General features: G+C 48.3%; 1 protein-coding gene across 3 annotated transcripts in view; it reads right to left on the minus strand.

The window, feature by feature from the left end:
* Positions 1-6,855, minus strand: part of LY86 (lymphocyte antigen 86) — a 41,904-nt gene extending 35,049 nt beyond the window's left edge. For 2 of the 3 annotated variants that reach the window (XM_005223881.5, XM_005223879.5), the window contains exon 1: positions 6,281-6,459. In XM_005223881.5, the coding sequence (XP_005223938.1) occupies positions 6,281-6,407 (127 nt within the window). In that variant the 5' untranslated portion in view covers positions 6,408-6,459. 3 annotated transcript variants of the gene reach the window in all.
* Positions 6,856-24,815: the final 17,960 nt, after the last annotated feature.

Consider the following 24,815-nt stretch of genomic DNA (forward strand, 5'->3'; position numbering starts at 1 on the left):
GGCGGGTGGCCCTTTTCTTTCAGTTAACCTCCTCTCCCGAACCGTTGTTTGGGGTTGAGGTTTGGAGGGGAGCACCTGTTCCCCACCTGTATACACGTCTCTTACTTTTTCTGACCCTCCTCTTTGTCTGGTTGATGTCAAGGCATGTTAACTGACAACACTAGGATCTACACTCAAGGCTGTTGTCAGAAAATACAACTGCTCTCCAACTCTTACCAAAAACCCCATCACAGCAGTAACAGCAGCAATGGCCACATGACATTCACGGATGCAGTGAGTCCTGGACCACGTGTAACTCACTCGTTCCTATGGGCACCCAACTTCCCCTTGAGCAACTCAGACCTGCAAGGGCCACACTCAGAGAAGCTTCCACTGCAGCCCTTTGCAAAATCATCTCCAGTTGCATTTTGGTGACGAGCCCTTGGTCCACGCTGAGGGCACCAGGCATGAGTCACTGTGGCTTTGCCTGTGGAAATGCTGTCCAGGGTAACATCTACGCTACAGAGAAGTTCCTCACGGCTTATCCCAGGGTCAGGAAAAGCTGGACATCTCCTTAAAAACTGGTTTGATTTTGTAAACGGTGTAATGTTAGTTGCTCAGTCATGTCCAGCTCCTTGCAACCCCATGGATGTAGCCTTCCAGATTCCTCTGTCCATGGGATTTCCCAGGCAAGAATACTGGAGTGGGTTGTCATTCCATTCTCCTGGGGATCTTTCTGACCTAGGGATTGAACCCAGGTCTCCCATATTGCAGGCAGATTCTTGACTGTCTGAGCCACCAGGGAAGTCCCAACTTCTAGGAAGCTTGTGGTCAAATATACCCATAGTGACTGTGAAGTATCTCACAAGTCATCAGCAGCAAAGACTTACTGAGCGCTTAGTATATGCTCATCACATTTCACCTGATTCTCACACGGCCCTGAGATGCTGATAAGATTCTTATCCTTAGTGCAATGGGCTGGAGAATGGTTCCCAAAGATATCCATGTCTCCATCCCCAGGATCTGTGAGTCTTCCCTCAGGTAGCACAGAGGACTGTGCAGAACTGACTGTGCTAAGGATCCTGAGACTGTGAGATCGTCCTAATCTCAGGGGGCCTCCCAAGAGGGAGGCCGAGGGAGACAGGACACGGAAGAAGGAAGGGATGTGACCGTGGACGCCAGACGCTGTGCTGCTGGCTTTGGAAATGCAGGAAGGGGCTGTGAGCCAGGGATGCAGACGCTGGAAGAGGCGAGGACAGTCTCCTTCCCTGGGGAGTTCGAGGGAGGGTCCTCTTGGACCCAGCAAAACTGACTTTGGACTCCTGGCCTCCAAAACTCTCAGGATTTAAGAATTCTTTAAAGTCGCTAAGTGTCAAGTGGTACCTTGTTATAGCCACCGCAAGAAACTCACATACCCTCTTGACTATCACCGGAGAGGAAACAGGATTGCCCAGGGGCTGGAGTGAGGTTTGCGGACTCCAGACCGCAAGCTCTTAGGCCTCACGCAGCCTCCCCTATTGTAAGTTTCCCGACCTCCCTGCCCCCACGTGCTGGCTTCGTTATTCCCCTCCCGGCTCTGTTTCCCCCAATCTCTGGTTCATCTTCTCATCACCTGCACTCTCGTGATCCACCTCCCGTCTTTATGTGACAGAAGCAGAAATAACCTCACTGGTGGACGTTTGGGCAGGTATGCGGGGGGGGCCCTGGGTTTTTTCTAGCCCTGGAAACTGCCCTAGGATTTAACAGAAGAAAGGCCCCCCGACTGCTTTAATTCCCCCTTTTGCTTTTGTAAAGACTGTCACCCTCTTCTCTGCAGCAGCACCAGCATTTGGACGGAGCAGGACTTCTGCTTTTTCAGACACTTCTGCTCACTTCCTGGTCTAAGGCCAGCGCCCAGTAACTGCTTGTGAAGTTCCTTCTTTCACCTTGAGGATTTTTATATTGTTCAGAACAGTTTTTAGCCTATGATCTCCCCTTCCCACTGAGATTATAAAACGAGCAGAGAAGGGGGAAAGGAAGCGCTAAACCTGGAAGACAGCGAATCCTTGATTGCTGATTCTTCCACATCCGTGGACGATCGTGATGTGAACACACCTGTACAGGGATTCCAGGAGCCCGCTGTGCCCAAAGACATCTAAAGCCCAGGCCTGGATGCAGCATCACAGCACAGTCTTTACAGGCCTCACTGGTGGGATACCTTGAGAGTCTGTCCTGCAGCGAATGCAGTAGCTGAGGGGGCTTCTCCATTGGGGAGGGGGGTGCAGCCATTTGGTCCCCCACAGCTCGATAGCTGGCAAGATAGGAGGGAGACCCATCTCTGGGGGAGCTCCCAGGACACCACTTTCCTCTCTGCTGACCCCGGTGTACATCAAAGTCTCCCTCTGACATTAAGGATGTTGAAATGATGCTAATGTAGGCTCCCAGAAATTCCTTCCTGGATTATTGGTTTTTTTTTTCTTTTGCTGCACCATGCATCATAGAGGATCTTAGCTCCCAGACCAGGGATTGAACCTATGCCCTCTGTGTGGAGTCCTGTCCCAAGGTCACAGGACAAACATCTCTGGAACTGACCGAACCCATAGCAACTGCTGCCGTGAGCCTCCGGCCAGTGGCTAGTTCCCTGACTCTATGTTAGGTAAAATTTCTACCCTGTTAGCCACCCTATACCATCTTAACCCATCACCTAATGCCACCCTTTCCAGTAGGAATTTTTTCTGTTTTGAGGCTATAAACATTGGCTACTAGCCCTTGAAAGGGTTGGCTCTCCCTGGAGCCAGCCCGCTGTTCTAAGAGTGTCTCCCACTCTAATAAACTTTATTCTCCTTTCATCCTGCCTGGAGATTCTTTTCCAACCCCCACACAGGTCATGACGTGTTGGTGATCATGACACATATCTGTATCTGTCCTAGAAAGAGACTTGTTACACGGTGTAGGCTCGTGTGATGATGGAACCTGAGATGTTCAGAGTCTGCCATCTGTGAGCCGGAGCCCCAGGAAGGCCGCTGGTGTGGCCTGAAGGCCTGAGACCCGGGGTGGGGACACTGCAGGTGGGAGATGGGCACCCCAGCCTCACAGTCAGGCAGAGAGTGAGTACTCCCTGCCCCCGCCTTTGTGCGGGCGTCAGGCCTCACAGGTTGGGAGCTGCCCGCCCGCACCGGGAGGACCATCTGCTTTACTCAGTCCACCGCACCAGCGCTCATCTCCTCTGGAAACCTCTCAGAGACACCCCGGACATGATGTTTAACCAGCCATCGGAGCATCCCGGGCCCTGGCTGCACTGACATGTTAAAGTCACCCATCACTCCTGGGCTCTGCTCACCCTTCCCGCCTCATTGCTCACCCTCCCCCGTGTCCCAGCCCTTCCCCAGCCCCTGAGGCTAAACCTGCTCCCCAGCCTTCACTCACATGGTCCTCGGCCTAAATGCTCCTTCCCGCTCCCACCCCTACGCCATTTGCCTTCTGACAACATTCTAGACGCCAGTTGATTCAGAGTGGCCTGGAATCAATGCATTTTAACTCCACAGATATTTGCTTAATGCCTGTCCTGTGCCCCTGGAGGGCGTCACTCTGCCGCTGCCACCTGGTGGCGTCAGAAAAGTTATCTGACGTCACTCACCCTCAGTTTGTTGCTGTTTCACTGCTCATCATGTCTGATGCAAGGTTTCATCCCTGGTTCCGGGAGATCCCCTGGAGAAGGGCATGGCAACCCACTCCAGTATTCTCAGGCTTCCCTGGTGGCTCAGATGGTAAAGAATCTGCCCACAATGCGGGAGACCTGGGTTCGATCCCTGGGTTGGAAGATCCCCTGGAGAAGGGCATGGCAACCCACTCCAGGATTCTTGCCTGGAGAATCCCATGGACAGAGGAGCCTGGCGGGCTACAGTCCATGGGGTGGCAAAGAGTCAGACATGCCTGAAGTGACTTAGCATGCACCCTCAGTTTACACATCTGTAAATAAAAATAACGCTTAGAAAGTACTTAGTGTGACGCCTAACACATGTGCCCTTTATGAACATGAGATGCTGTAATCACTGTTCTCATCATCCCACATGGTTGAACTCAAGCTTGAGGACAGGTTCCCTGGTGGCTTAGACTCAGCCTCACCCTCTCCAGCCATCATCGCATCCCTGCCGTCTCCAGTCCAGCCCTTCCCACGAGGCGTTCACCCTGTTGCTTGGCCCCTCCTCCCGCTGCTCTTGGACTAGAACTGCGTCTCCCTCATTTCTTCCACTGAGTGCTTAGAGCAAGGCTGTGACCAGCACTCATTGACTCCACAGAGCAGCCGCCTCTTCAGAGGGAGGGGTTCTGCCCAGGCTGCAGCGACATGATCCGTTTCCCTGGAGCATCTGCTCCTGGCAGCGGCAGGAGAGGTGGTTGCCAGGCTTGGACACAGGCTGCAGGCTGGTCTGAGGGGTGGACCAGCCATGGCAACCATTTGTGGGAGGGTGAACTGGAAAAACAAATCCTGAGCGGTGCATTCATCTCAAGCTTTGCTTCTCATCCTGCCCTGAAGATGAACAGATGCCAGCAGAAAGCATCCCATCCCCAAGGGAAGAGCAAGAGGAAGGCAATGAACACTTCCAGCACCCAGTCTTTCCTTCTCTTCTACATTAAACAAAATTTGTGTGTGTGTGTGTGTGTGTGTGTGTGTGTGTGTGTGTATTTCAATCTTCGATGTTCCCTCTTTTTAAGAGTCAAGTCTGGACATCTGTGAGGCACTCCTTGGGTGCCAGTCGTAGGGTCCAGCTTCTGCTCAGTGTAACATTGATGACCCTCGTTGGCATATTGTGGGGCCGGCTTGGGTACTTAAAGGGCATCTGCTTTCCACTGCCTACAGTCTGAGCAGCATTTTGCCCCCTGTCTACCGCCAAGATGTCATGTTTCACAAGGTCATGACTTCGTGAGCCAGTCCCTCTCATCTTCATTCAACAATGCAATCCTGAGACTGGGCTCATTTCTCCCCACTCAGGCCCCTTTATGAACTGAATGTGTGTATCTGTGCTCAGCCACCCAGTCCTGTCTGGTTCCTTGCGACCCCATGGACTGCAGCCTGCCAGGCTCCCCTGTCCGTGGGATTTCCCAGGCAAGGCTCCTGGAGTGGGTTGCCACTTGTTCCTCCAGGGGATCTTCCTGGATGGGTGGGCCTTAATCCGCTATGACTGATGTCCTCATGAGAATGGACACAGACACACAAGGGACATGTGGGCACAGAACAAAGAGCAGGTGAAGACAGGAGGAGGAGGAGGCCACCTGCAAGCCCAGGAGCAACGAGTCCTGCTGGCACCTTGGTCTTGCAAGACTTGCAGCCTCTACTGTTGAAGCCCCTCGGCCCGTGGTGTTTTGATGGCCCCAGAAAACAAACATACCCTCCAAAGACTCGGCTCAGACCCTGATCACGGCAGCTCCCTGCGCTCTATTCACTAGGCTGCGTGCTGGTTGCTGTCTACGCTTGACCGGTGGGGTAACAGCCTTGGCTCATCCCTCTTATCATGTCCAGAGCTAGAGAAAACCGTGGCATTGGCAGCAGCCGGATAAGTGTTTGTTGAATGAATAAATGACGTTGCTGCTGTGAGAGGAGTTCTGGCAGCATCATCAGAAGGACAGGAGTCTTCTCCTTTGTCATAAACCATCTTTTCACTCGACTCACAAACAACGTAACCTGGAGAGGAGCCCCGGGTGAGCAGTTGGGGGAGGTCATGGAAACTTCACCACGATGGCATCACCAACTCGGTAGACATGAGTTTGAGCAAGCTCCGGGAGTTCATGATGGACAGGAAAGCCTGGTGCGCTTCTGTCCACAGGGTTGCAGAGTTGGACACGACTGAGTGACTGAACTGAACTGATGGAAGCTTCTCTTCCTGATCCTGAACTGGCAAGGTTTCATGACTTGGTAGACTCACCGGTCAGTCTGCTCTTTTTCAGGCTCTGTGAGGTTAGTGATTGTATGCATGGTAGCCCACTAGGACCCTCTGTCCATGGAATTCTCCAGGCAAGAATACTGGAGTGGGTAGCCACCTCTCTTCTCTGACCCAGGGATCGAACCCAGGTCTTCCGCATTGCAGGCAGATCTTCCTCTCCCTTCTGATCTAGAGAGTCACTGTGCTTTTCCGGCCCTCTGGTCGTGCTCTCCAGGTCTCTCCCGCCAGACAGCTTCTCTGCCCAGGGCTTCCTGTGCTCCACACCTACCCATTCATCCGCTGTCTCCCTGCCCTTCCCCCACCCCCATAAAGCGCTTGAGCATCTCACACGTGTGGGCCTTGCCTTCCCCGTAAACAGAAACCGACGTTCAGAAAGCACTTACCGCAGCTCTGGTAGAGCACTTGCAGATTCCCGTTCCTGCAGGCCGTGTGCGTGGGCCAGGCCTCCCCGCCAGCTCTCCGGGGAGACAGCAGAGTCCAGATGAGGAGGGCAGCTGCAAACCCTTTCATGGCGCGGAGACCCTGTGTGTGACCTGCACGATAACACGGCCCAATAAACAGTGTCGTCCATGTGCTTCCTCCGCCCTTATCAAGCAGTGACATGATCAGTTTCACTTCTCCTATTTTATGCTCCTGGGGAACCACTGTGAGAAGCAAAAGGCCGTTGGTGGTAATTTAGTCTCTAAGCGGTGTCCAACTCATTGCGACCCCAGGGATTTGGATAACCCACCAGGCTCCTCTATCCATGGGATTCTGCAGGCAAGAATACTGGAGTGGGTTGCCATTTCCTTCTCCAGGGGATCCTCCCCACCCAGGGATCGAACCTCAGTCTCCTGCATTGCAGGCAGTGTTCAGATTCTTTACTGAGCCACCAGGGAAGTCCAAAGGCAGCTAGCAGGGGCCTCTGAATGCAGTTCCCTGAACCTTTGGAGCTTGAATCAACAGGCGAGGCTAGTCTAGGTCTGGGGTGGGGCATGTTTGACTTTCTGTTTTCAAAGAGAAGGGGCAGCAAGTAACGCGTGACCTTTTGGCTGGGCCCGCAAACAGCCTTCCTTATAACCCCGCCCCCCTTGAAGCCCCGCCCCCCTTGTAGCCCCGCCCTCCACACAGCTCTCCCTTTGTTATAAGCGGCCCCTCTTTGCAGCCTTGCCCACATATAGACCCACCCTCCCTGGAACCCCGCCCCCAGGTAGAGCAGTGAACTCAGGAGAGCGAAACCACAGGCCTCTACGTGTTTTCCATCACTGGCATACTGTCCCAAGGGGGCTCTGATGTGGGTTATGAACTGGGGGTCTGGCCTTTGGGGGGGCTGCAGAAGGACCTCTGAGGTCTGGAATGAGGCTCTTACCCTGTTGGCACTTCGCTCTGGCTTCCACTCCAGGATTCAGACTTCAGCTGGGGGAGCAGGGCTGTGTCCTTGGGGGCAGCTGCTGTGGTCTCTGGAGAGGAGATGCAGGCAAGAGCCCTGAGAAGTGAGCTGGGTTCTGTTTCTGGGCTCAGCTTAGTGGGAAGGACGGGGAGGGGTGGAGAAGTCAGGGCTTCCCTAGGAAGCCTGGAGCCTGATGCTTCGGGTCAGTGGCAGGGTTACTGATGTCACCTCCCTCTTCTTATTCAAAGCCAAGAGTCTCTCTCCCTGTTCCCCATCCTCCATCGTCCTGAATTGTGACAGCGAAACTTCTCACCCCTGGTCCCCAGCCCAACCCCAGCTCCTCCTTAGCTTAAGGGAACCAGAGTCAGGGCTGGGGCCAGCAGATTTTAGAAGCTGCAGAGAACACTATTTCCCCTGGGAGGAAAAGCATTTCTCTGAGTACATTGAGTAAATTGACTATTTCTGCTGATGGCTTAAATAAGAATTGAAGTAACTTCAAAACTTCTTTTTTCGCAGTAAGTGGAACTTAATTACCAGTGAAATAAGTTGACTTAATTGAAGGATACTTTGGATTTCTTGGGAGATGAAAGGGTGTGGTCATTTGGGGACTGGTTTTTTTGTTTGTTAGTTTTTTAGGTTCACTGATGTTGGTTTTCAACAGAGATGCTCAAAGTAGGATTCCTAGACCACAGCATCAACTTGCACCAAGAGCTTGTTAGAAATGTAAATTCTTCCACTGCTGCAGGCTGAGAACCCGCTGAATCGGAAACTCCTGGGCGGGGCCAGCACTGTGTCTTGATAAGCCCATCAGGTGGGTCTGACACCTGTTCAAATTGAAGAACCACTGGCTTTTTGTGAAACCCAAGGGGAAATCTGAGCCCCAGAGGAGAGGAGAGGGGAGTAAACTTCTATGAGAAGAGACGAGGTGGCTCTGCAGGGTCCGAGTGGGCAGGAGGGCGTCGCGCTGTGAACAGAGTTGAGGTGAGAGCGCAAGGCCCTGAGAGAGCTGTGGGCCCTGGGAGCCCGCGATCAGCAGTGACTCCAGGACAGGGACGTGGAGCCTTTCTCTAGGGACCTCTGAGGGCTCCTCGTTGAGACGGCTCTGAACAGCCAGGGTAAAGAGCAGCTGAGGCCACGCCCCTCCACCCCTGGGAGCAGCCCCACCCACCAGGTGGAGGACCAGGAGAGGCGGGCAGGAGAGATGCCCCAAGAGCAGCCCCAAGAGCAGCCCCAAGAGGGAGGCCAGCTCATCTGAGGACTGGGCTGCAGACTTTTGTAAATCAAAGGACCTTGCCGTGAAAAAAGTCATCGTTCAGAGGCTGTTTTGACATCTAGGGGCTTTCCAGGTGGCGCAGTGGTAGAGAATCGGCCTGCCAACACAGGAAACACAGATTCAATTCCTGGAGAAGGAAGATCCCCTGGAGAAGGAAATGGCAACCTGCTCCAATATTCTTGCCTGAGGAGCCTGATGGGCTACCGTCCGTGGGGTTGCAAAGAGTTGGACACGACTGAGTGACCAAGCGCACGCCTTGGCATCTAGAAATATTCAGTATGGACTACTGAGAGGCTCTGGAGGTGCGGTGGGTCTGGAGCAGCGGTTCTTGGACTTACGAGGGGGTCGGCCTCACTTGGAGGGCTCCTTCACACCGAGTTCCCAGTCCTAGAGGTCTGCGGTGGGGCTGAGGGCTTGCGTTTCTAACAAGTTTCCAGGGGAGGTCATGGTTGCTGGTCTGGGGGCCACAGTGTGAGAAGCTCTGCTCTAGGCCAGAGGACTTGATCTGTTGCAGAGTGTACGATTTGTTTAAAAACTCATCTAAGTTCCTAATAAAATGTTCTGTGCTAAATGACAGGCAATACTTTGTATAAAACGTAGCACATCTGTAAAAAGATGAGAAGTAGCCAGCCACTTGCTCTAAGGAGTCCTGCTTCCCGAGAACTAGGACTGGCCTGAAATAATCAGCTGTGGCTTGCCTGGTCCAGTCAAAGCAGAGTGTGTTGAGTCCTTTAACCAGAAGCTTCATGAAGGCAGCCAAAGAATTCACTGAGAAGGTCCTGCTCCTCAGTATATTAAAATAATTATATATTAATTATCGGAGAGGGCGATGGCACCCCACTCCAGTACTCTTGCCTGGAAAATCCCATGGATGGAGGAGCCTGGTAGGCTGCAGCCCATGTGGTTGTGAAGAGTCAGACATGACTGAGCGACCTCACTTTCACTTTTCACTTTCATGCATTGGAGAAGGAAATGGCAACCCACTCCAGTGTTCTTGCCTGGAGAATCCCAGGGACGGGGGGAGCCTCGTGGGCTGCCATCTCTGGGGTCGCACAGAGTCAGACACGACTGAAGTGACTTAGCAGCAGCATATATTAATTATAAAATAAAATTAGAGTCAGTTTGTATCCTTATTTGAAAGACGATTGTGGGCCTGTGTGCTAAGTCGCTTCAATCCCATCTGACTCTTTGCTACCCTATAGGCTGAAGCCCGCCAGGCTCCTCTGTCCATGGGGTTCTCCAGGCGAGAATACTGGAGTGGGTTGCCATTTCCTTTTCCAGGGGATCTTCCCAACCCAGGGATTGAACCCACGCCTCTTATGTCTCCTGCACTGGGTGTGGGTTCTTTTCCACTATCACCTCCTGGGAAGCCCCGAAAGATGGTTCAGTTCAGTTCAATTCAGTTGCTGAGTCGTGTCCGACTCTCTGTGATCCCATGGACTGCAGCATGCCAGGCCTCCCTGTTCATCACCAACTCCCGGAGCTTACTCAAACTCATGTCCATCAAGTTGGTGATGCCGTCCAAGCATTTCATCCTCTGTCCTTACGTGTATGTAACTATGTTACATGTATGTATTGTTATGTGCATGTAAATAGTATGTGTATGTAAATAGTGACTGAATATACCCCCAAGCTCTGGTGTTGACTTCGAGGCCCCGACCACGCCCTGCTGAAGTCACCGCACTGTTCTGTCCTGTTCAGATTTCCCTTCTACTCTTAAATAACTGTCTTCCTCCCCGTCGCCAGCTGCTTTCTTTCCACAGAGGTTCGCTTGGCAATGGTGGCTTTCTTTTCTTGCCCGGTAAGAATGTTCTCATCAGGGTGGCTGTCAGTGCCCGCGCTCTTAAGAAAACTCTGGTGTTTCAGGAGAGACTGTAAGGATGAGCGGGAGCCTGAGGGCAGGAGCCCAAAGACGGAAGTGGAGGAGGGCGACGCCGCCCCACAGGAGAAGGGACAGCAGGTGACCGGGCTCTGAGTGCGAGGGAAGGGAGAGAGAGAAGGAGTCGGGGAGAGAGCCAGGCGGGAGCCGCTGACACGCGGCCTCTGGGGGCGGAGCAAGCGGCCGGCGGCAGGCGGCAGAGCCCAGGGTCGTCTCTGGACGGATTGGATGCTGGAGTTTTTGCTGCGGGGATTGGCTTCCTTGCCACCCCGTGACCCTCACAGGTTTCGTGGAGACTTAAACACTCCAGGAATGCATATGTGTGTGCACGCGTGTGTGTGTATGTGTGTGTGTGCATGTGTATGTGTGCATGTGTGCGCACTGAGGACAGGACAGGGGTTCACGCTCGGCGCACACAGCCCTTCTGCGGTGCATGGATGGGGCTTCAGGCCAGCGTGAGCCATCAATATATTTCACGCGCCGACAGCAGGGCAACAGCTCTGACTACACAGGACTCTGTCTCCCACGCCAGCGTGTCTTCTGCATTCTGCAATGGTCCACTGCATCCGACGGTGGCTGCTCTCCACTATTTGTGATACTAGGGGATAGTTCCCCTCCTGAGTGCTGCCACTCTGCTCCCTTCCTCTGTGGGCTGACCCTGGCCTCTGCCACCCCTCGGAGGGAGGGGACAGCTGTGATCTCCTCTCACTCTCGTCTTCCGGATTGAGTGCAACAGGAACAACAGCTCCTTGCCTGTGCAGATGGCAGGAAGCCGTGCTACTTACTGTGTGACCCCATTTGGTGCCCCCCGCCCCCGCCACTTCAGGGCTGAGCGATGAGGTTTTGCTCTTTAACTGTTCTCACATCTACTGTTTGTCGTGTGGGTAACGTGCATCTCACAGGGTTGGTGCCAGCCAGCGAGGGTCTTCAGTAGAGTCTTCCCACCGCCTCTTGGGCCTCTGAGAGATCCACCCCCAGGAGAACCCACCTTTTTAAAAAAATTAATACTTATATTTTTAGAGGAAAGCAGACTTGGGGAGAAGTGCTAACTGCCAGGTTCAAGAGTTTCTCAGTAATCTAGTTTGCAGACGTTTCTTTTCAGCCAAAGCCAGGCCCTGCATCCCATGGCAGGTGACTAAATGGATGGACATAAATATCTTCTCATTAGAAGAAATCTCTTCCCCACTAGAAATCGAAAACAGGACCTTGAGAATTCAGAAGAGAGAGCCCACAGCCGGCCAGTGAGCCGCCCAGCCCTGAAGGGGTCTGATGAACGTTAGGCCCCTTTTCTGTCACCACTGGACGCTGCTGAAACCTAAGGGTCAGACCATCTCTGGGCAAGCCGCTTAATATTCACAAACTGAGCTCTTTGCTTTCACTTTGAAGCTTGGATGTGTCAGCTCCAATTGTAGGGTTATTGATGAATAAAGCGGGAAAAAGGCACTTTGTACTTTCCAGGCAAACCGTGCTTTCCACAGCTGTGGGCTCTGCTCACCTAGAATTTAATTGTGTTGGAAAGCCACCGCCCTGCGTTATCACTTCACACTCAAAAAGCTGGTCTTTCCTTTGTTCGAGCTTTTGAACCTTAAGATCGGAGACTCCCTGGCAGGGAGTCAAAGATGAAGTCACTTAAAAATAGTCTGTGCATCACCGGGCGATTTCCTTGTGACTGCATGAGGGTCTCTCTTCCCGCTCAGGTCTGCCCGCCGCCGCCCGGGATGGGGCTCCTCGGGGTCTCCTAAGATCCCCCGGCTGCTCCCAGATCCAGAGTCCTTCAGTGGGCCCCAGAACGTGGCCACAAGATTTGCCTGTGGTCTGGTCTCTTCTGCTCCAACCCCTGCTGGCCCAGCCCTCTCTCTGTCTCTATAGCAACCCTGCTCCCTCCTGAGCCAGTGTCTCCAGCCCGTCCTGTTACCTTGCACTGGATGAGCGTACCTCTTTCTCGCCTTCGTGCCTGAGCTCTGAAGGAAGCTGTGCCGCCCTGGCAACTCCCTCCAGAACAAGCTTGTGCACCCGAGGGCTGGTTCACAGCGCTGCTCCTGGCCACCACGTTGTTGACGTCAGAGTCCCTCATAGTACATTAGAAGGCTTTCTTCTTCCCTCCCTCCTCATCCTTTCTCCTTTCTCTTTCCCTCTTCTCCTCTTGCCTGTTGTACCCCTGCACAGGGCAGGTACTCGGTAAAACACTTTAGACTGAATGGATGAAGTACAGAGGATGGGTGTGACCCGATAAACTCGTCTTTTTGGCCTTGGAGACTGGACTTCTGGACTTCTGAGTCATCTCCCAGGTAGGGCAAAGCAAGAGCTCACCCTTGCCTGAGAGTCTGGGCTCCCCAAGAAGTTAAAGTGTGATGTCATTGTTTCTCAAAAATGCATCACAGTTTCTTTTTCTCTTCTCATTCTTAAATTAATACATCTTAATTGAAAGACTTTGGAGATAACCCTCCCCTGCAGGGAGATGGGGCAGGGAAGCTGGACAAAGAAGAAAAATCATCACCCATAATCTCAACATCCAGAGATAAGCCCTACTGACATTTTGTGAAATGCTCGTTTGGTACTCACACACACAACCACACTGTGCAAACTGCACACACTGCAACACACTGCAGGATTCACGTGAGTCGTTCACAGTCCCTTCCGTGACATGACTGTTAGTCACTGTATAGTATTCTACTGCACGGACTGATCATGATTTACTGAATCAGTTTATACTTCAGACATTTAGACTACTGTTAACAGCACAATAATGGGAGATGCTGCTATAGTGAATGTTCTTCTTCTATATTTTTGTGCCGCCATGATTACTTCCTGAGGGTAAATGCCTAAAAGTGAAATGCTTCATGAAAAGAATCACCAGACTTTTTTCTTAATATGTATATTTTTCTATTGGATTATGGTTGACTTATAGCATTTCAGGGGCACAGCAAGGTGAAGAATCACCAGATTTTAAGGCTTTTGATACATCCTATCATACAGTTTTCCACAAACAGTATAACGATCCCCTCAGCAACCAGGTATTATTATTTTTAAATGGTTTTTGTTGATTTAGTAGATAAATATTGGTTTCCCCTTCAATTTATTTTTATTTATTTCAGCACTAGTACAGTTAAACACTTTTGATGTTATTATTATCGGTCATGTGTACTTATTCCTTTGTAAATTCTCATGCATGTCTAGTGCTCATTTTTCTATGATGATGTCAAATTTGCACAAGAGAGACAGAAAGTAAGAGGTGCTGAATTTAGATCCTCACGAAAATCCAATCAACAGACATTTACTGCTGCCTCCTTTTCGGCCCAGTGTTCTTTATCTTTGGGGTAAATGGTTGTATGAGCTGGTGCAGGTAAGGAAGACCTTGCCGTGAGATTTGTTCAAGACTTAGGTTTACCCAGAGGACAACACAGACTGTTAAGAAAATATAGAAATATTTAGTGCTGTTTATTTAACTTATATGCAGAGTACATCATGAGAAACGCTGGACTGGAAGAAACACAAGCTGGAATCAAGATTGCCAGGAGAAATTATCAATAACCTCAGATATGCAGATGACGCCACCCTTAAGGCAGAAAGTGAAGAGGAACTAAAAAGCCTCTTGATGAATGTGAAAGAGGACAGTGAAAAAGTTGGCTTAAAGCTCAACATTCAGAAAACGAAGATCATGGCATCTGGTCCCACCACTGCATGGGAAATAGATGGAGAAACAGTGGAAACAGTGGCAGACTTTATTTTGGGGGGGCTCCAAAATCACTGCAGATGGTGACTGCAGCCATGAAATTAAAAGACGCTTACTCCTTGGAAGGAAAGTTATGACCAACCTAGATAGCATATTCAAAAGCAGAGACATTGCTTTGCCAACAAAGGTCCATTTAATCAAGGCTATGGTTTTTCCAGTGGTCATGTATGGATGTGAGAGTTGGACTGTGAAGAGGGCTGAGCATGGAAGAATTGATGCTTTTGAACTGTGGTGTTGGAGAAGACTCTTGAGAGTCCCTTGGACTGCAAGGAGATCCAACCAGTCCATTCTGAAGGAGGTCAGCCCTGGGATTTCTTTGGAAGGAATGATGCTGAAGCTGAAACTCCAGTACTTTGGCCACCTCATGCGAAGAGTTGACTCATTGGAAAAGACTCTGATGCTGGGAGGGATTGGGGGCAGGAGGAGAAGGGGACGACAGAGGATGAGATGGCTGGATGGCATCACTGACACGAGGGACGTGAGTCTGAGGGAACTCCGGGAGTTGGTGATGGACAGGGAGGCCTGGCATGCTGCGATTCATGGGGTCGCAAAGAGTCAGACACGACTGAGCCACTGATGTGATCTGATCTGAATATAGAAAAACAAACGAGAATTCTTGATATAAGACATTATATTAACCTGAATAATTGTAGACGATTAAACTAGAAGTCAGGTTTCCCAGGTGGTGCTGGTGGCAAAGAACCCCCGTCCCAGGGGAGATACAAGAGACATGGGTGTGGTCCCTGGGTCAGGAAGTGTTCCCTGGGGGAGGGCATGGCAACCCACACCAGTATTCTTGCCTGGAGAGTCCCATGGACAGAGCAACCTGGTGGGCTATAGCCCATAAGGTTGCAGAGTCGGACACAACTGAAGCGACTTAGAACCCACACACGCAACTTAAACGTCACGTAGGAAAAGGAGAATTCTTCAGGGGTATCGCGCTGGCTTGACAGGGAACTCGTGACCCCAGACTGTTGCTGCCGCCGTTGCTACTGCAGCTTGGAGCATATGATCTGCTTGGAGAGCCTCCGAATATTTGGTAAGAGCAGCTGAAGATATGTGACCGATTGCTTGTACTCTGAACAAATGGGAAATACTATTGTGCAACCTCTCTGAAGCACCCACCATAAGAGGAAGCTTTACAAGGGGCGGGTGCAATCAGGCTGACCTTCATCCACATTCTGGCCCCACCACCGACCACTGTATGACCCTCGCAAGTCCCAGACTCTCATCTATTAAAGGAAGCTTGCTAAATCCACATTTCAGGCTTGAAAACAAAACTAAATCGAGTAGGTATGAAAAAGTGCTTGTTATATGTTTGGCATCAAAAACCTGGTAATCTTCTCTACGGAATAACTCTCACTTTATAAACTAGGGGCTAGGTCAGACACATGAATGACCACAATACTTTTGTAAAAGGATGCTAGAGAAGAAAAATATCAATAAAATGCTAGTTCCCAACGGTAAGATTCAGAAGATTGGAGCTTCTTAGTGAACAAATAGAAACTGCTCTTTTCAGTTAAGTGAAAGTGGTGGTCACTCATTTGTGTCCGACTCTTTGCAACCCCATGGACTGTAGCCCCCAGGCTTCTCTGTCCATGGAATTCTCCAGGCAAGAACACTGGAGTGGGTTGCCATTTCCTTCTCCAGGGGATCTTCTCCAGGGGTTCGATCCCACCCAGGGATCAAACCCAGGTCTTCTGGTTTGCAGGCAGATTCTTTACCATCTGAGTCACCAGGGAAGTCTTAAAGGAGAATAATTTGCTCCTCATTCACTTGTGCAGAAGGCAATGGCACCCCACTCCAGTACTCTTGCCTGAAAAATCCCATGGACAGAGGAGCCTGGTGGGCTGCAGTCCATGGGGTCGCTAAGAGTCGGACACGACTGAGCGACTTCACTTTCACTTTTCACTTTCATGCATTGGAGAAGGAAATGGCAACCCACTCCATGTTCTTGCCTGGAGAATCCCAGGGACGGCGGAGCCTGGTGGGCTGCCGTCTATGGGGTCGCACAGAGCCGGACACGACTGAAGTGACTTGGCAGCAGCAGCAGAAGCATTCACTTGTAGAATAAAGTCTGTTAATTTTTTGAAATCATGAGCAGAACAGAACTTTATTCATGATTATTCCAGGCTCCCTGGATACTGTATTTTGTCAAAGAAAAAGATTACACATCACAGTATGAACACTGACATAAGGAACACATGTTTTTACCTTAATGCTTCTCTCTGTGTTCCTACCTTAGCCCCGTAATAGCCATGTTAGTAGGCAGTCAGGTAGATGTCCGGCTTCTCTTTTGTAGAAAGAGACTTTGCCATTCAGCCTTGAGTCACCGCTGCCTTGAATGGTGTCTAACCCATAGTTCAGGGTCCTAGTTGGTTTAATAATAATAATAAAACCACTTAATATTCTCGAAGGCTTCTAAAATGATGGACACTGTGTTTTGTGTGGATTTAAGGTAGGTGTTATATAATACCCACTATGGAGAAGAAAGAACTGAACTTTAGGACAATTAAGCAATTTGTCCAAAGTCACATGAGGGCAGAGTCCAGACTCAAATCTGGGGCTAACATCCAAATCCACTTTCTGAAATGTAACATTTATTGCTGCCATAAACAGATACACTACATGATAAAGAAATATATGCAAATTGAGGAGGATGAGGTCTCTTGTCTAAATCCCCAAGGATTATGAATGGCATATTTAGGACCAAAATTCTTCACACGACCTGAGCCTCCGTGCTCATCTTTCCTCCGCCCTGGAGGTGAAGAATTAGTGTGCCACATCCAAATGGGTCATTTGTGCCATCACTTCTCAGCCTGTTCTTTTCTTTCCTGACTTCTTCTGGGTTGGTATAGTATTTCGTCAGTATTCCATTTTATCTCTGTCCACTCTTCAGCCGTCCCTCCTTGTTTTATGTTCAGTGGTTTTAGAGCTGTGCTGTCCAATAGGTTAGTCTGTAGCTTCGTTAGCATTTGAAATGGGGCTTAAATGAACAGATTATGCTGGTGGTTTAAATATACGCTCATTTTCAAAGAATTAGTATAAGAAAAGAATGTAAAATACATAACTGAATTTTTTTATGTTGATTGAAGGTTGAAATGATAGTATTTTGAAGATGCTGAGTTAAATGAAATACTACCATTAACTTCCTCTTTTTTATGTCTCTAGAGAATTTAAGGTTACATATACGGCCTGCATTTCTGGTTTGTGGTATGTGTCTGTTAGACAGCGTTGTTCTGTTATAGCACGCATCCATAAAAACTTGCAGTAAATACATTTCCATTTAATCTTTTTCATTGCTTATTCTATCATACTCATTTAACTTCTACATATGTTATAAACTTCGCAATGCATTGATTTTTTTCTTAAACAATTGTTAAGAACTGTGGAGATTCACAGACTTTACCTTCCTTGGAAGCTAAGGGGCCTTACCTGTTACTGCTTCATGGGTGTGGGCACAAGACGTGAAACTCAGGGTCAGAGACAAAGGCCTTGGTTACTCACAGTATAATGAGCAGGATAAGCATCAGCGTGCTGGCCTTGATTCCTCGTGCCCCAAGGCCCAAGCGGACGATGTGATAGCCCAGATGGACGCTCCACGTGGAGGAGGTTTGTGATGTAGCTAGGGAGACAGGGTCAAGAAGCTCGTACTGTTTGAGCAAGAAGTGAACACTGTATCCTTGAAATGCCTACTATGAATCTTATGCTGAAAGTTATATATGCAAACATCACAGCAGTCCAATAATCTGTGACCCGCAGTGAAGGAGGGAGATTCTAGAAGTGTGTTTCTACAGCATTTGTGTCTTTCACAGCGGCTACACAGCACTTGACCAATTTAGAAAGAAAATTCAAAGGTAATGTTCAATTAGTTGCTGCAAGTGGAGACCGTTACTTTCATTTTTAATATCGTTTCCTCAAACCATGAAGAATATCTACAGGGTCTTCAGTCAGCTTCCTGTTCTGATGTAACCATTTCGTGTTTCTTTAATTTTCGCATTTTCCGTGGCAAGAGCAACTTTTAAAGTGATCAGCTTTTTTGATTTTCGTAAATGTTTTTTTTTTTTTCCCCTGTGGGTAAGCAGGGGATGTTTTTCTGCAGCTGTAATGAGTTGTCTTTGGCAGATTAATATAACATGTTAAAGCTGCCCTGTCAGGAAATATTTAAATAAATCCACATGTCTTTGTTGCAGTGTAAATTGTGGAAATATATAAATAGTTTCTCCTTTACCAAACAGGGGAAATAATCTCTCTTGAGAATACACCAGTGTTGAAAATTTCCCCAAGGATGAAGCTTCAGACAGTTGGAGAAACTGGAAAACACACACCTTTAAGAAGTCCTCACATCTTATTAGCTTAACCTCTTTTGTGTCCACGGCCCAGCCACGGGCAGAAAGGCAGAGCAAGCCCCTTTCTGGGAGGCAGATACAGGGCCCCCAGCCCTGGATGGCTCTAGATCTGACCCCCAGACTTTCCTCACGGGGGGCAGGGAAGCCTGCCTGTATCACATATTTTATTTAGAAGGTCAGTTGCAACAATGAAGAAAAGCTGAAATAAACTGCTTTCTGTAACCTTTTTTTTTTTTGCAACAACTTTCATATCCAAGAATGAAGATTCCACTTAATTCAAACTAGAAACAGATTTTAAAATGTCAGGGACAGCTGCAGAGTGATTCTCTCAAAGTCTCAGGGCTCAAAATACTTGTCAGGCTGGGAGAACAAGGACAAAGAAGCTGTCCTCCAGCTGTTCAAGTAGAAATATGCCTCCAGAAGATTCTCCCTGGATCTTCCTGCCCCGCCACCACCCCGCTCTCTGACAGATGGCCTTCAGCCTCCAAGGGGCAAAGTCAGAAGCTGTTCTTGACTTGCCCTCTCCCTGTGCCCTGGGGCCACTGGGGTCTACAAGGATCACGAGCCTGAGGAGGATAGATTCTGAGAAGCCCACCCCAGATCCTGCCTGCCTGGCGTGGAGGGTCATCTCTTCCTGAGCCCTGCTTCCCTAACCTGTGTCTTGGGCACAACAGTCTCTCTTATCTCAGGAGAGTTTGAGGAGTCAATGAAGTGGTCCGTGAAAAAGCCTCTGCTATATAGTAGGCGTTCAATAAACGTTAAAAACAGACAAATCTCCAGCCCCCCTCCACTAGCCCTTATTTTTTGTGCTGTGTCTCTGTCCCGCACCTCCTTGGCTGTTTTCACCCCGTCTCCCCAGCCCTGGACTGTACACCCCGCTTCCTGAGCTGGTGGAATCATCTCTGGTCTGGTCTCCTTGCCCGGGGTCTCTCTTTCCCAGACCTCCTCCTGCCCTGGGGACGAGGCATTCTGAACCCCACGCACACATGTGTCCCCAAGGACAGACCCATTGTGCGGTCTTTTCTCTCCTCAGGGTGGAACCAAGCTCCTTGGTTGGGTAGCCTTGGCTTTCCTGGCTAATTATCCCAAAGCAGCTCCAAGCTTGCCCTTCAGACTCTCCTGTCCAGCCTTCCTGCTCTCACCAACTGGTTTGCCCCTTTCAAGCAGGTCACCTGGGTTCCCACCTGCATCCCTGGTCCGACCCATCCTTCCCCAGCCGCCTTCTCTCCTTTCCTCTGCTTCGGAGCCGCATTTCCATAAACCTGTCCCAATTACCTCGCCCTGGTCATCTCTCTCCTCTGATATCCATCCTGTGACTTCCCCATCCCAGTGACAAGCGTCAAAGGGTGTGCTCTGCCTTCTACGGGTTCCATCTCCCCTCCTGTTGCTATAGCTCTGGCTGGGGTAATTACTTACTGTTTTTGCTCATAGCTTCACTTTTCATTTATCCTTTAACAAGTTTTTATTAAATGCCTACCATGTGCTAGGTGGGCTTCCATGGTGGCTCAGTGGTAAAGAACCCGCCTGACAATGCAGGAGACACTGGAGACTCGGGTTTGATTTCTGGGTTGGGAAGATCCCCTGGAGAAGGAAGTGGCAACCCACTCCAGTATTCTTGCCTGGAGAATCCCATGGACAGAAGAGCCTGGCGGCCTACAGTCCATGGGGTCACAAAGAGTCTGACACAACCGAGTGACCAAACAACAACAGCAACAACATGTGCTGGGCGCTGGGGGAGCAAGAGTAAAGAAAATATTTCCTAGGTCCATTTGCTTAGAGAGGTTTTTTCCCAACTCACTTCATAAATACTTGGAGAAGGACAGAAACAAACTCAGGCTTTGTGGAGTCTAAAACTCAGAAGTTACAGGTCTTCTTTAACAAAAATTAGTAAAATTGTAAATAAAAATGAATCTTTACATTGAATATTTCAAGTGACAGAAGAAATGATATATCATTAAATTTAAAATCACTAAATTAAAAATAATAAAATCATTAAATTTTAAATGTCAACAAATAGCAAGACATTATAAAATTTGTAAAAATAACATTTTAACTAACTCTTTATATCTGCTTTCCCTCTACAAGTGCTTGTTCCTCCTAGATTTTTGGGAATGTCACTCTCTTCAGATGGCAACTTTGTCATAGTTTTCTATAAGGAGACTAGAAAGATAATTCAGTCTTTCTCCCAGCATTGTTGACTGATGTTGGTCAGGTGTTTTTGAACTATTGCTAGTTTGCAAAAAATGATTATGTGGTTTCTCAATTTGTCACTGGTTAAGTTTTAGGACTATTGTCAAATTTGGGAAAACATCTACTGAGTTTCATTCATGCAATGAAGAGTTTTCAGTTTTATTTGTTTATTTTTTCAAGGAATAGCTTCAGAGGTGAGACTTTTTTTTTTTTTAAATTATTGAAGTATATGCTAAGTCACTTCAAAGAGTTGTGTCCGACTCTTTGTGACCCCCCCAGACTGCAGCCCACCAGGCTCTTCTGTCCATGGGATTCTCCAGGCAAGAATACTGCAGTGGGTTGCAGTATTTCCTTCTCCATATTGAAGCATAGTTACTTACAATGTTTCAGGTGTACAGCAAAGTAATTCAGTTATACTTGTGTGTGTGTGTGTATATATATTCTTTTTCCAATTATTGTACATGTTATCAAAAGACATTGAATATAGTTCTCTGAACTATACAGTAGATTTTCAAGGACTCTTTAAAGGACTTTTCTGGTTTTTTATACACTGATTAATCTCTAAAAAAAAAAAATCTTTGCATTGGAAACACTCGTAAATCATTTTGTCACCAAGGCCTTGGTTTAGTGGCTTCTTATGAGTTTTAGGTTATTGTTGTCAATTCCACTATCTGTGGTTTGTGCCAAACCAGTAGGAGTTAAATATTTTCCCATTTTCCTTGTAGAATGGACTCCTTTTCATTAATCAGATTATCAAACAATCCAAAGAGTCTATTCTTTATTTCCACTCAAAATACACTACTTCCTTTTGATGAATTACTACTTTTGGTTTAATATAAAGAAACAAAACTGCTAGAATTCACTTCCCAATATCAGAATAACTCTCACTGATTACTACATTGTTCAACTTATGGCTTTTGTTTTATATTCCATTAATTTTTTGCTGGATTTTTCTCTTGGTTTTTTAATAAATAAATTGAGTGATGATCAAAATAAATGCCTCTTTTCTATATCCAAATTAGGTCTCTGAAATTTTTCACTTGTTTTATTGATATATTTCAAAACCTCTTGCAAATTCAGTTGTAAAACAGTCTTTTCAAGCTTTATTTAAGACATCTTTCTCTTTATAAAAAGAAATTTAATAAACAAAAGGGGATGTCTTGTGAATAATTGTATTAGCTGAATCACCAAATAGATTTCTATAGGCAAGAGTTTCCATTTTGACTACTGAAGCTCCCACTTATAATTTAAACATCTGATGATAAGAAACTATTCCCGCAGATTCCATTTCAAACCTTGTTTCTCCGCCATGACCTACATACTTCTGTCTGATGCTATGGAGAGGCAATGACCTCCAGGCTCTAATCTACTCAGCGCTGACAGGTGAGCAGAGGGCTGGTGGGAGAATTCCTGGACGCAATTCCTACGTGAGAGCCACGTGCAGTAACTCCATACATGCTAGTGGCTGGAAACCACAAAAATATATCCCGGTTAGTCAACCAAACGGATGTCCAATTCAATCTGCCATTAACACCACCCTCCAAATACAACTGGTCTCTCCACACACTGGACAGAAGGGGGAAATGTGATGGAGAGTTTGCCAAAGTAGAAGATGGAGGTCTTAACCAACCTGGGTTTTACAAGTTTTACAAATTATGACCACTTGAAGACATTGCTGGAGCCCTTCCAATGAAGGTCATGGAGCTAACTTCACTTGCCTCACAGCAAGTCTACAGGCAAAGGGCAGAGAGTCTTATTCTGACCTCTAAGGAGTCGTGTCCTTTAGAGCAGTGCTTCCCGGGGTGAGATCCCTGGACCAGAAGCATCAGAGTCACCTGGGCTTCTAGTGGTGCAAATTCTTGGGCCCCATCCCTGCTAAGTCAGGTCTGAGAAGGTCTTTAGATGGCTCTGATACAGACTGAAGGTTTGAGAATTACTGCTTCAGAACTGTGCTATCCAACATGGGAGCCACTATTCAAACTGATGAAAATTAAATACAACTAAAAATTTATTGTGCTGAAGAGCCACATGTGTCTGGTGGTTGTCGTCTTAGTGAAGAAACTGGATGTTTTCATCATCACAGAAACTGCCGCTGAGCAGCGCTGCTTTAGAAAACATGTCCTCCAGGTTTTTCCCCATCCCAAACTCTCCCATTCAGGGCCCAATCGTATAGCCCCGCTATAGTATTTACACACTCTATTCACAGTATTTTATTTCTACGTGTACTTGTGGGCTATCAGGTCTCTGTGGTACCCATCTTTCTATTCATAAAAACCGGCCTTCAGTCTGGCGTGTAGGGGTTACCAAATGAACGACTGTATAATACACAAAGCATTAAAACATTCCGAGACAAGCTATTCTTATCAAAGGATGGAGGTGTTTTTCTGTGTTTCTTCTGTAGTTCTAATTTGGGTGTTTATATGTCTATGAATTGTCTGATTGGAGGGGATTAAATCCACTTTCACTTAAGGAAGACTGCTGGCCTCAAGTTTCCACTTCTGTTCCAAGAGATAGATGACAGCACCTTCTATTTAATGAGCATGGCTGGTTTGCAAGCACACTCTTTAGTGAAATAATACATATATGCATGTGTGCTGAGTCGCTCCAGTCGTGTCCAACTCTTTTCGACTCTATGGGCCGTATCCCGCCAGGCTCCTCTGTCCATGGGATTCTCCAGGCAAGAATACTGGAGTGAGTTGCCATGCCCTCCTCCAGGGGATTTTCCTGACCCAGGGATTAAACCTGAAGCTCTTACATGTCCTGCATTGGCAGGAGGGTTCCTCACCACCAGTGACACCAGGCAAGCCCGATACATGTGTGTGTGTGTGTGTGTGTGTGTGTGTGTGCGCGTATATATATATATATATATATATTCAGCAATCTCAGGTAATTCTTGAAATAAATAACACAGGAGGGGAAAAATCATTGATGGTAACGCCATTCAGTCAATAATGCTAAGATAAGACCTAAATTATTCCACCTACTTCAATCATTTTTATCTCACTCACGAAAAGAAGATAATTTAATTTCAGGAGATTGGAAGTATTGATTGAGCTGTGAGTCCCTGAGGCATTTATTAGACAAATGAGACCGATGAAAAAGAAATGTGTTTTTCATCTTCAATTTTCCATACGGATTTATAGCCAAGCGTGGGAGAGTTGATTTTCAAACCGTGACGTTTCCCCCGAGAGCTGACATCCATGGGAGACAACAGACGAGGGTGTCACAGAGGAGCCGACGGAAGGCGGCCCTTGGGTCCTCTGCTGTGCTATGAGTTCTCCATCCTGCAGTCTTTGTCCTGAAGCCACAGGCTGCAAAGCCAAGGTGCCCCGTCTACTGCATTGCACAGACCTTCAACAGATTAATTACAGCCATTATTACAGGGCACACCAGCTATACAGGAGTTTTTCCCTTTAGGATGAAAGAGATTTTAAGAAACTTTAAATTCAGCTCGAATAAATGACTCAATTGGGGCATAGTGGAGATGAGAATGCAGGAGAATTTGTCTCTGTGCATTTCAGCCTTTTTCAGGGTTGAACTACAGGGAACAAACAAAAGATCTTTCGGGACCGGCCTCTTTTCCTCCCAGCCCTGTAGCATATCTGTCCAGTGCATTCTTCACCCTGAGCCATCTAGGTGCCCCCCAACTCTGAGCACATTTGCCCACCTGCATTTACCGGGTGAGGACCCTCCCTGAGGGTGGGGGAGGCTGGCAGGTGGGCAGTGGGGAGGAGCCCATGCTCTGCCCAGGCCCCATACAGGACTAGAGAGATGAGTCCCCATGGGCAGGGTGAGAGGAAGGGCCTGGCCAATCCTGCTCATGTAGGATGCTTCATCCCTGCTTTTTTCAGAGAATGTTTAGAGTTTTCTCACACTTGGAGTTTTGGCTTTCCATGCGGCGCTGGAGGTAAAGAACCTGCCTGCCAAGGCAGGAGATGCAAGAGATGCAGGTTTGATCCCTGGGTTGGGAAGACCTCCTGGAAGGGGGAAATGACAGCTCATTCCAGTATTCTTGCCTGAAAATTCCATGGACAAGAGAAGCCCAGCGGGCTACAGGACATGGGGTTGCAAAGAGTCAGACACGACTGAGCGACTGAGTGCACACACTTGGATGCTGCCAAGTCT

The sequence above is a fragment of the Bos taurus genome, chromosome 23 (assembly GCF_002263795.3).
Source record: "Bos taurus isolate L1 Dominette 01449 registration number 42190680 breed Hereford chromosome 23, ARS-UCD2.0, whole genome shotgun sequence".
NCBI lineage: Eukaryota > Metazoa > Chordata > Mammalia > Artiodactyla > Bovidae > Bos > Bos taurus.